Genomic DNA, 12,500 nt, shown 5'->3' with positions numbered 1-12,500 from the left:
GTTTGTACAAGTACGAAACCAGTTCGACTGGACCTTTTGTATATCGCAATGATTTGCATGCAACACCGGTTCTAAAACCAATAGAAATATATATATTTTTTTAAAACAGAAAACAAAGAAGCGAGGGTGGAGTGGTTAACAGGTCATGAGGAGGCCGGTGTGAGCGTCTCTAATGAAGTGCTTGTGCCACAGACACACCACCACCCAGCAGCCCCACCCAACTCTTATTGTGGCGCCGTACTGCCGCCTGCTGTTCAGACTAAATAAACCCTGGCCCTTCCCAGCTAGGCCCACCGTAGCAGCCAATTAGACAGTAACGTTAATGGAGATTATTACAAACAGTTTCAATTATAATTTTGAATTTACGAAAGTGTTTTCTGCTGCGCAGGAGAGAGGTGGAGAAGAGAGTGCAGGCAGGGTGGAGCGGGTGGAGACGAGTGTCAGGAGTGATGTGTGACAGAAGGGTACCAGCAAGAGTTAAAGGGAAGGTTTACAAGATGGTAGTGAGACCAGCTATGTTGTATGGTGTGGAGACAGTGGCACTGATGAAAAGACAGGAGGTGGAGGTGGAGGTGGAGCTGGAGGTGGCGGAGATGAAGAGGATGAGATTTTCACTGGGAGTGACGAAGAAGGACAGGATTAGGAACGAGGAGATTCAGCACCTCACATCGTGGTGCACTACCAACAATCTTGTCCTCAATGTGCAGAAGACGAAGGAGCCGATTGTGGACTTCAGGAGGTCTAGAAGCTGCAGCCACTCCCCCATACACATCAGTGGGGTGGAAGCGGAGCGTGTCTCCAGCTTTAAATTACTTGGAGTCCACATCGGCGAGGAACTTCCCTGGACACCAAACACCCAGGCCCTTGTGACAAAGGCCCAACAACACCTGCATTTCCCGAGGAGGCTGAGGAGCGCCCGTCTACCCCCCAAAATTCTCCCCAACTTCTACCACTGCACCACAGAGAGCATCCTGACCATCTGCACCTCAGTAGAGCAGAAAGCTCTGCAGCCGGTCGTCAAGGCGACCCGGCACATCACCGGTACCCAGCTCCCAGCCATAAAACACATCCCAAACGCTGCCTTCGAAGGGGTCTGAGCATCAGCAGAGATCCCACCCACCCCAATCATGGACAGTTCTCCCCCTCGCACTCTGGGAGGCGCTACAGGAGCCTCAGAGCCCGCACTACCAGGATCAAAAACAGCTTCTTTCCACAAGCTGTTGCCCACCTGAACCTGGCCACCCACTGAATGTCTGTGGATATTTTTAAATATTTTGTACTCCAGCTCTTTTTTAACTTATTTTGAGCTTTTGGTCTTCATGTGTGTATATCTTATACTGTGTTTGTCTGTCTGTCTTGCTCTGTTTGGCCCTTATTTCATTTTTAACATGTGCCTGCACATTGTTTTAATGACAGTAAACTGAATTGAATTGAACTGAGTATATTAGAGGGACAGCTCAGGTTGGACGGTGTGGAGACAAAGCAAGAGAGACAAGATGGAGATGGTGTGGACATGTGTGGAGGAGAGATGCTGGGTATACTGGGAGAAGGATGCTGAATATGGAGCTGCCAGGGAAGAGGAGAAGAGGAAGGCCAAAGAGGAGGTTTATGGATGTGGTGAGGGAGGACATGCAGGTGGCTGGTGTGACAGAGGAAGATGCAGAGGACAGGAAGAGATGGAAACGGAAGATCCGCTGTGGCGCCCCCTAACGGGAGCAGCCGAAAGTACTAGTACTACTAGTAGTAGTAGTAGTAATAATAATAATAAACTTATATGGTGCTTTTCTAACAAGTAGTAGTAGTAGTAGTAGAAAGTATTTTCTGCTTGGACCACTTCAGAACGGTCCTAATTACGCAGGCACCGATGTTAATCCCAGGTCTGACAGAGACGTCATATGAAGAGAGATTAAGAAATTTACATACCAACTCTATAGGGTCCAGCATCCCCGCGACCCTGAGAGCAGGATAAGCGGTTTGGGTAATGGATGGATGGATGGATGGATGGATGGATGGATGGATGGATGGATGGATGGATGAATGGGTGAATGGGTGGATGGATGGATGGATGGGTGAATGGATGGATGGATGGATGGATGGATGGATGGATGGATGGATGGATGGATGGATGGATGGATGAATGGGTGAATGGATGGATGGATGGATGGATGGATGGATGGATGGATGGGTGAATTGATTGATGGATGGATGAATGGGTGAATGGATGGATGGATTAATGGGTGAATGGATGGATGGATGGATGGATGGATGTATGGGTGAATGGATGGTTGGATGTATGGGTGAATGGATGGATGGATGAATGGGTGAATGGATTGATGGATGGATGGATGTATGGATGTATGGGTGGATGGATGGATGAATGGGTGAATGGATGGATGGATGGATGGATGGATGGATGGATGGATGGATGGGTGAATGGATGGATGGATGGATGGATGGGTGAATGGATTGATGGATGGATGGATGAATGGGTGAATGGATGGATGGATGGGTGAATGGATTGATGGATGGATGGATGTATGGATGTATGGATGGATGGATGGATGGATGAATGGGTGAATGGATTGATGGATGGATGGATGGATGGATGGATGGATGGATGGATGGATGGATGGGTGAATGGATGGATGGATGGATGGATGGATGGATGGATGGATGGATGGATGGATGTATGGATGGATGGAACTCTAGTATACAGGAGACACAGAGGAGACATGATTGAAGCCTATAAGCTTGTTCACAAAATATAGGATTTCCCAGCTGAGCCTGGGATCTACTTCCGGAATAACAGGCAGGAGTTAAGAGGGAACTCCTTAAAACTGTTCCTAGTAAAGAGCCACTCCGAAAAGAGAAAAATCTACCGCACGAGTCGTGCTGTAAGAGCACGGGACGAACTCCCAGGGGGTGCGGCGCGTTTAAAAATGGATACATTTTGGTCAACAAAGGACTTAGTTTACAACCATAAAGCTGAGTTGTAATCAATGTGGGTATTGTGTGACTGTGATTATTTGCGAGACTACTGTATCTTTGAGACTATTGTGTTTATGTGATTGTGGTTATGGTAACACTTTAGTATGGGGGACGTAGTCACCATTAATTAGGTGCTTATTAGCATGCAAATTAGCAACATATTGGCTCTTCATTGGTCATTATTACGTACTCATTAATGGCTTATTCTGCATGGCCTTATTATACAACCAGTAAGCCATTAACTATGAGTTTTCCCTCTATGACCTCAGAAGTATTGCTTATTAGTAGTACCATCTCAATATGCTCTGCTTAGTATGGCCTTTATAAGGTGGTAGTACCACAAGAAGAGTTATTCTCCCTTACTAACACTTAATGAATATGCTCTGTTCTTACATAACAACACACAAAACTACAAGTGTTCATAGTGTTACATTACTCTAAATTCAGTTTTTGTTACTTAGAATATGTTCCCCATACTAAAGTGACATCTTGATCATTACTAATTCACTAGTAATTAAGTTTTTGTTACTTAGAATATGTTCCCCATACTAAAGTGACATCTTGATCATTACTAATTCACTAGTAATTAAGTTTCTTTTATGTTCCCCATACTAAAGTGTCACCGTGGTTATTTGTGAGATTGTTGTGATTTTAATAACGACATTGCGGTTCTTTTTCGCGCGGTTGTTTGTTTTGATTTGTCGAGTGTGGTGTAGAGGATTTGGATCCTGCGCCAGAATGGTTTTTTTTTTCTTCCATTCAATTCATTTTCATTAAAGTTAATTCAAGGGCATATGCTGCCACCTAGTGGTCACAGAGCTACGCGCGTCAAGAGACATGGAGGAACTTCAGTACTAAAACTATTTGGTTCAAAAGGGGAGGAAGGCGCTGCAAAGGATGGCAATAGGTGGTTCTCAAGGTCAGTGGTTCTCCACCTTTTTGGGGTCCTGGACCCCCTGCGTGTTTTTGATCTACCCTGAGGACCCCTCCACCTGATCTTGGGGGAGGGGGGTTGCAATTTGATAGAAACAGTAGAAACTGCATTTTAAATTGCATTATAGCATTTATTCACTCTTTGGGGCAAAAATAAGAGCTCTCAGTTGTAACCTAGATATAGTTAACAAAACAGAATTCTTATGCAGTAACTTTCAGATATATGTAACAAAACAGAATTCTTATGCAGTAACTTTCAGATATATGTAACAAAACAGAATTCTTATGCAGTAACTTTCAGATACATGTAACAAAACAGAATTCTTATGCAGTAACTTTCAGATATGTGTAACAAAACAGAATATGTATTCAGTAACTTTCAGATATATGTAACAAGACAGAATATGTATTCAGTAACTTTCAGATATATGTAACAACACAGAATATGTATTCAGTAACTTTCAGATATATGTAACAACACAGAATATGTATTCAGTAACTTTCAGATATATGTAACAACACAGAATATGTATTCAGTAACTTTCAGATATATGTAACAACACAGAATATGTATTCAGTAACTTTCAGATATATGTAACAACACAGAATATGTATTCAGTAACTTTCAGATATATGTAACCACAGAATATGTATTCGGTAACTTTCAGATATATGTAACAACAGAATTTTTATGCAGTAACTTTTAACAATGCAAACGGGAGCGAGATCTCTTATTAAAATACAATAAATGACACTTGTGAAACAGATGTAATTAGAGAAAAAAGTCCTGTTACCCTTTATAGTTTAGGTAGATAAAGGTCTCGGTCACATTTGAGTAAAATAATCCTATTTCTATAAATGTCATAGGATCTTTTTTTTAAAGATATTTTATTTTCACGGACCCCTTGCAATTACACCACGGACCACTAGGGGTCCGCGGACCCCCCCGGTTGAGAAACACTGCTCAAGGTAAACCGTTAGCATTAGCGTAGCATTAGCGTAGTTGAGGCACGTGAACGTCATCTGCAGTCGTCACCAGCATGCCTGCCAGCTCCACTGTGGGGTGCAGGATGGAGGTTCGGATCTGACAATACTGGACGTGTGTTGTGTAACGGTGACAGTGGGCCGCACAAACAAACCCGGCTTGACTTAATGGCGACATTGAAACAGCAGAGGCGTGTCTTAGTTTCTTGCCCTCACGCCCAGCCGCTCTGGGAACAAGCCAAGGAAGGGTGACGTAGCAGAACCACAGCAATACGCGTTATAGATCAGGATTCTTTTAGGTGTGTTATTAGAAGATTAAAAAAAATTGAGACTCCGCCCATCTTCACGTGCTGCTGTAATGAAATTATTGGTAACACTTTAGTATGGGGAACGTAGTCACCATTAATTAGGTGCTTATTAGCATGCAAATTAGCAACATATTGGCTCTTAATTGGTCATTATTACGTACTCATTAATGCCTTATTCTGCATGGCCTTATTATACAACCAGTAAGCCATTAACTATGAGTTTTCCCTCTATGACCTCAGAAGTATTGCTTATTAGTAGTACCATCTCAATATGCTTTGCTTAGTATGGCCTTTATAAGGTGGTAGTACCACAAGAAGAGTTATTCTCCCTTACTAACACTTAATGAATATGCTCTGTTCTTACATAACAACACACACAACTAAAAGTGTTCATAGTGTTACATTACTCTAAATTAAGTTTCTGTTGCTTAGAATATGTTCCCCATACTAAAGTGACATCTTGATCATTACTAATTCACTAGTAATCAAGTTTTTTGACTTAGAATATTGTAGCGAATTCGGGGGACAACGCAACCACAGGAACTGCCGCGGCCGGGACGCGAACCCGTGTCGCCCGCACCGCAGGAGGCGTCGCTAACCGCTCGACTAAAGGGTCAGACCCGCGAGCCAGCGGCCGCGTTACAACGTGTTCCCCATACTAAAGTGTTACCAAATTAGTGTAACGTGCATGGATAAGAAGACCCGCTAGCTCGCGAGTCTGACCCTTTAGTCGAGCGGTTAGCGATGTCTCCTGCGGTGCGGGCGACACGGGTTCGCGTCCCGGCCGCGGCAGTTTCTGTGGTTGCGTTGTCCCCCCCGAATTCGCTACATTGTAAAGTCTCTGAAATGAATGAAATCAAAACGTGCCAGAGATCCGCATGGATCACTAGAAAATGATCTGACCAACGTGATGCCTTGCAAACTAATGCTGGTTTACTCCACCCTTACTTACGATTGGGTCAGTGTGCTTTTGTGTTCTGCTTGATTGATTTGCGGTCGTGTTTTATTCTGTTTAATTGGTTTATTGTGTGCCTTCGTGCAGGGTTTGTGTAGATGGTTTACGTGCGTTGTGGTGTTTGCTCGTTGCTGTCTAGGGGATGATTGTGACGTTTGCCTTGCTGGAAGTTTGTCGCGGGGGATTAAAAGGTTCGAGCTTCCTGTTTCCACACGAACGGGCGGAGAATGAGGAAATGGGCGACTGTTGTTTGTTGGTTTTTTTTTTTCAAGTTAGATTTTCGCCACTTGGGGGCGCTACCTCTTCTCCCATCGCTTTAGCCAGACGCCTCTGACGCGTTTTCTGTGTAACAAGTCAGAGATAAAGTTGGGTTTTTCTGTGGGTGTCCGTGTGCGGCCCCCCCCCCCCGTGTTGCCCCCCCTCCTCTCTCTCTGCACCAGGCCAGGCCTCGTACCCCTCTCCCTCTCCTCCACCTCCTCCTCCTCTATTTGCGCCACCAGTTCAGCTGCAAGTTGGCTAAAATGTTTAATAAATCCCGGTAAAGCTTCCTCGGCTGTGGCTGAGGGAGACGACGTACAGAAGAGGGAAGGTGGCGCTATAAGAGAACAGCCGCGCACGGTTTTAAACACAGGTTTGATCCCTGCTCCCTGGTTGCGTGCGGCCACACGACGAGCTGCCGAGTCTCCCCGTGATTTATAAGGACCCCCCCAAGATCACAAGTCCTGTATGGGGGGAGAGAGGGGGGGGGGTCGCGATACGCGTTCAGGCGCTTTGATGGCGAGGGGGGGAGGGGAGGGGAGGGGAGGGGGGGTCACTGTGTAGCCTATAGCGCCCCGGTGCGCCGGACGGGCCTGGTGAAATAATGGCGGGTCAAGGCGGTGTGGGGAGTTGTCAGGCAACCAGCCCGTGAGCTCTCCATTGGTCGCCTCTGCCTCTCGCGCCCTCTCATAAATGCGCGCCCACGAGCGCCGGCGGTAGCAGACAGTCGCGGGCCGCCTCGAGAGGGACACACGCGCTCCTTCCGTCGGTTTCGGGTGTAAAGTTTAGGAGGGGGGGGATGCCTCCCGACTCGCCGAGAAGAAGGGCCAGTCCGGTACTTTAAGCGCGTTCTTCCGAGTTTCTGGGGCGGGGGTGGGGTGGGGGAGTTCGTCAGACTTCCAGTTTCGCCGGGGTCTTCGGGGTCTCTCAGTTAGTTCCGCACGGACCGACGCTCCCTAGGATGACCGGAGTCTTCGAGAACCTCAACACCGACATGCACTCGAACCAGATTACCTCCAGCGGCTACCACGGCCTGCACAAGTCGCAGGAGTCGCCGACGCTGCCGGTGTCGACGGCCACGGACAGCAGCTACTACGCCAGCCAGCAGCCGCCGCCGCCGCCGCCGCCGCCGGGACCCTGCGCCGGCTCTCCGTTCGGCCCGCTCGGCTCCTACCAGTACCACGACGGCGCGATGAGCGGCGCGCCGTACAACGCCAAATCCTACGACCTGGGCTTCGGCTCGTCGTACGTCGCGTACAACGCCTACGGCTCGAGCTCGTCGCCTGCCCCAGCCGACACAGGTAACTACCCCCCCCCCCTCCCTCCCCTCCCGGCCGCGTCTGTAGTCCTGCTAAAAAAGCTGCAGACCTCTGGTTCGTCGCATAGAGAACGAGCCTTGTCCGGTACTGACAGTAGAAAGGGGTCTTTTGCGCCCCCCCCCCCCTACATACAGCACCTTCGGCGGACCGGGGTCCTCGAGCTACCAAGTACCGTGAGCGACCGGCACAAGTCCTGTCGAGGAAGCGCCAGCAGGACTACGCGACGGTTACGCGCCATGGGAGGACCAGAGTGCGCTTCCCGGTACTTCGCAGTACATTGATTTAGTGAGAGGGGGACGTGGGAGAAGACCACCACCAACAAAGCCCCCTTACAGAGGCGTCCTGCAGCCCCATACCAGACGCAGTGCAGGACACGTGTTTTTAAAATGCCGGGGGGTGATGCGCTCGTGATGCGTTTGACCGTGGCGTGTTTATTTTATTGCGTTTGTGTGGTACATTGTAGCGAATAAGTTGATACATTGTAACGAATACGTTTGTGTGGTACATTGTAGCGAATAAGTTTGTGTGATACATTGTAGCGAATAAGTTTGTGCGATACATTGTAGCGAATAAGTTTATGTGATACATTGTAGCGAATAAGTTTGCGTGATACATTGTAGCGAATAAATTTGTGACACATTGTAGCGAATAAGTGTGTGTGACACATTGTAGCGAATTCGCAGGGCAACCGCAGGAACCGCCGCAGCCCGGGACGCGAACCCGAATTCGCTACAATATATTGTTGTGAATGAGTTTGTGTGACATATTGTTGTGAATAAGTTTGTGTGACATATTGTTGTGAATGAGTTTGTGTGACATATTGTTGTGAATAAGTTTGTGTGACATATTGTTGTGAATGAGTTTGTGTGACATATTGTTGTGAATAAGTTTGTGTGACATATTGTTGTGAATAAAGTTCCTTTGTGTTTTCATCTGTGTTGAGCCTGCCCCGTCAGTAACCCAAGCCGCCTGCCTCCACTGACGAGCCGCTCGCGCTGTGCGTCAGTTGCTTGATGTGGCTCTCTGTCTGTTCTCCCGGCAGAGAAGGACGAGAGCGAGCCGGAAATAAGGATGGTCAACGGGAAACCAAAGAAGGTGAGGAAACCTCGGACCATTTACTCCAGCTTCCAGCTGGCCGCCCTGCAGCGAAGGTTCCAGAAGACGCAGTACCTAGCTCTCCCAGAGCGCGCGGAGCTGGCGGCCTCGCTGGGCCTGACGCAGACACAGGTCAGACCAGCACCCTGGCACACGCTCTCTCCCGCTTGCTTTCTCTTTCTTTCGCACGGGAAATGTGCAGCGCAGTTGCGAGAAGCTGTCGACAGACTTTTCCGCAAACACAACTTCACCGAGTGTTCCCCATGGGAAATCCGCACGCGCTGTATTGATTACGGAATATCTGTTTTCTGTTTGTGTTTGTGTTTTTAGGTGAAAATATGGTTCCAAAACCGGCGCTCCAAGTTCAAGAAGCTGTGGAAGAGCGGAGAAATCCCCCCGGAGCAGCACGTCGCTTCCGGCGAGTCGCCCCCCTGCAACTCCCCGCCGACCACCGCCTGGGACTTCCCGCAGAACCAGAACCAGAGGATGAGCGGCGCCGGCGCCACGTTACCTCCGAGCAGCAGCCCACCCGACACCACCGCGCCCTCCCTGCTGGCCAGCTACTCCTGGTACTCCGCCGCCACCTCCGCGGCGCATCTGCAGCCCCCGCTCGTCCAGCACCACCACAACTCCGCCATAAGCGCCGGGACGATATACTGAACCCCCCCTCCCCCCCTTGACTCTTAATCGGACAGTACTGGTGAAGAAAGGGGCCACTACCCTCCTTTTACAGACCTCGCGCGCGTGCGCGCCACGCGAACTTGACACGCGGAACGTTTTAACGGAGCCGGACAGGTTCTCGGACCTCGCGCCAGTTTCCCCGGGCCTGGCCAAGTGGTAGAGAACCCCGATTTCTACACTTATTTTTGTATTTATTTATTTTGTTTATGTGGAGGAATGACTGAACCACTATTACCCAAAGCAGTCGCAGCCTACATCAGATCCCGGCCCAGGACGTCCCCCCTTCCAGCCCCTGCCGGCGAAACACAGACTGTAGCAACGACCTGTCGCCAATGTAGCACAAGTTCACCTGTTCCGGTGCCTTCTGACCATGACGTCATTCTGTTGTACCATAAACGCTGCTCACATGTACACGCGTCCTCCTCCTCACGTGCTTGCTTGATTTGCTTTGTGGGGGTAAGTGTCCGAGTCCCGCTCTGTAGATACTATGTTACCGCAGCGTCTCACGGGTCTGCCGCCTGACTCTTTTTATACTGGTGCGGCCCCTTAACCCGCCGTAAGCTGCTGACGTCATGCTCCCCCTTCCGGTTCCACTCCCAGCTGTACTTCTCTATGTCTTATTTATTTTAGCAGTGTTGCATATATGACCAAGACGTTATTTAAAATAAAAATGAGGTTTTTTCTGTGCATGTCCGTCACTGCTTTCCCTTATTTGCATATATAAGGTGCGCGTGCTGACGGACGAAAGCATAGCTCTGCTGGGTCCCGCGGCACGTGCCTGTTCAAGTCGATCAGGCTGTTATGGCGATATTAATATTTCTGTTATGGAGATATTAACAATTCTGTTATGGAGATATTAATAATTCTGTTATGGAGATATTAATATTTCTGTTATTGATATATTAATAATTCTGTTATGGAGATATTAATATTTCTGTTATGGAGATATTAATAATTCTGTTATGGAGATATTAATATTTCTGTTATAGTGATATTAATAATTCTGTTATGGATATATTAATAATTCTGTTATGGAGATATTAATATTTCTGTTATGGAGATATTAATAATTCTGTTATGGATATATTAATATTTCTGTTATGGATATATTAATAATTCTGTTATGGAGATATTAATATTTCTGTTATAGTGATATTAATATTTCTGTTATGGAGATATTAATAATTCTGTTATGGATATATTAATATTTCTGTTATGGATATATTAATAATTCTGTTATAGTGATATTAATATTTCTGTTATGGATATATTAATAATTCTGTTATGGAGATATTAATATTTCTGTTATAGTGATATTAATATTTCTGTTATGGATATATTAATATTTCTGTTATGGAGATATTCATATTTCTGCTATGGATATATTAATAATTATGTGTAGAGGCTGAAAAATTATGGCCGAGGCCCACACACACACGCACGCACGCACGCGTACGTGCACGTCTGACCACGGTTATGAATGGGAGAAGTGACGTCATTAAACCCTTTTTAAAGCGTTGGGGGGGGAAGGAAATAAATGGAGACGGTGTTTTTATTCCGGTTCGACTCTTCACTCGGACGGGAAGAGCAAATGTCTCGTGCGCGAAGGCCAGAACCGATAAAAAGGAGGTTTAAACTGAGCCGGGACTCTGCGCCCCGGGGCCCTGCGAGAAACCCCCCCCCCCCCACCGGGGAGGCACGGAAACACGCCTTGGCATGCAGACAGACAGAGAGAAGGAGACGGGGAGGAGGAGGGGGAGGAGGGCTGCATGGCGCCTCAGACTCCACGGAGTCGGAGCGCCGCTTTCCAGACGTTTTATGAACCCAGCCTAAAAAAAGAAAACCAGATCCCAGAGCGCCCGGAGCTAAAACAACACGGAAACATGTCTCCCGTTGCCGCGCTCAGCTCCTCGCGGCCCGGGTCTCCCGTCCTCGCGCACCAGCACGCGGGCCTACATCGTGCATGCGGTGAAAGTGGGGCGCGTGGGAAACAGGAGGCATTGCTTTGTCCCACACGTGTCCCGAAACACCGTTGCGAATACACATATTCATGTTCCTGTTCCTGTTCTCGCCGAGCTTATTTTCAATAACCACATTTTTTAAGAAAAATTAAAAAAATAAAGAAAATAAAAATAAAGAAAATGGCAGCGGTGGTCTCTCATTAACGACAGCCCAGGTTTCATGTTGCAGCATTTAATCGCCCCCGACCCCCTCATGTTGAAGTTGGCCTCGGGGAAACTGGAAGGGGTTTTGCTTGCGCCTTGTCAGCGACTGCTGTTGCATGATGGGACACGCATCCCCGGGGGCTTCGCTGTTGCATGATGGGACACGCATCCCCGGGGCTGTGCTGTTGCATGATGGGACACGCATCCCCGGGGCTGTGCTGTTGCATGATGGGACACGCATCCCCGGGGCTTCGCTGTTGCATGATGGGACACGCACCCCCCGGGGCTGTGCTGTTGCATGATGGGACGAATACCGCGTGATAACGAGGCCCACTGCGAGCGAAGAGAACGCGTGCTGCAAAAATCCGAGCCCCGCACGCGCACATCTGCGGGGCGCTTTTGACCGCCGCCTTCATTTTGGGTGCGTGCGTGCGCGTAAATGCCGCGTTACTTCCCCGGCGCGCACGATGGCCCCGTGTGAACTCCGTCGGGATGAACCAAGACCGTGTTGTATTTCCCTGCAGGTGGAGAGCTGCTGCTGCTGTTGTTCGGTGCGCCCTGGTCGCTGGTTCGACCCCCGCTACCCGCCAGCTCTGTCATGCATAAGGCCCATTACGCAGCGCGCATCGATGACCAGCAATTCTAGCAAATCTACACATTCATAGTTTTATTTCTTTTTCTTTGTGTGTGTGTGTGTGTGTGTGTGTGTGTGCGCGCGCGCGTGTTTGCGTGTACAACCCGGTCTCGCGAATCTGAACGCGTCAGCTCTCCACAGAAGTTAATGGAAAGGTTTGGCGCATCATGTGCGCGCAAA

At 48.2% G+C, this 12,500-nt stretch overlaps 1 protein-coding gene across 1 annotated transcript; it reads left to right on the top strand.

The window, feature by feature from the left end:
• The first annotated feature begins 7,312 nt into the window (after window positions 1-7,312).
• On the top strand, window positions 7,313-10,308 carry dlx2a (distal-less homeobox 2a). The gene is made up of 3 exons (XM_056289733.1): window positions 7,313-7,727; window positions 8,788-8,972; window positions 9,171-10,308. Exons 1-3 carry the CDS (start codon window positions 7,388-7,390, stop codon window positions 9,498-9,500), a joined length of 855 nt encoding a protein of 284 aa, XP_056145708.1. The 5' UTR covers window positions 7,313-7,387; the 3' UTR covers window positions 9,501-10,308.
• Window positions 10,309-12,500: the final 2,192 nt, after the last annotated feature.

Source organism: Lampris incognitus, chromosome 11, assembly GCF_029633865.1.
Source record: "Lampris incognitus isolate fLamInc1 chromosome 11, fLamInc1.hap2, whole genome shotgun sequence".
Classification (NCBI taxonomy): Eukaryota; Metazoa; Chordata; class Actinopteri; order Lampriformes; family Lampridae; genus Lampris; species Lampris incognitus.
The sequence above is the reverse complement of the archived record's forward strand: the minus strand, read 5'-3'. Positions and strand labels throughout refer to the sequence as shown.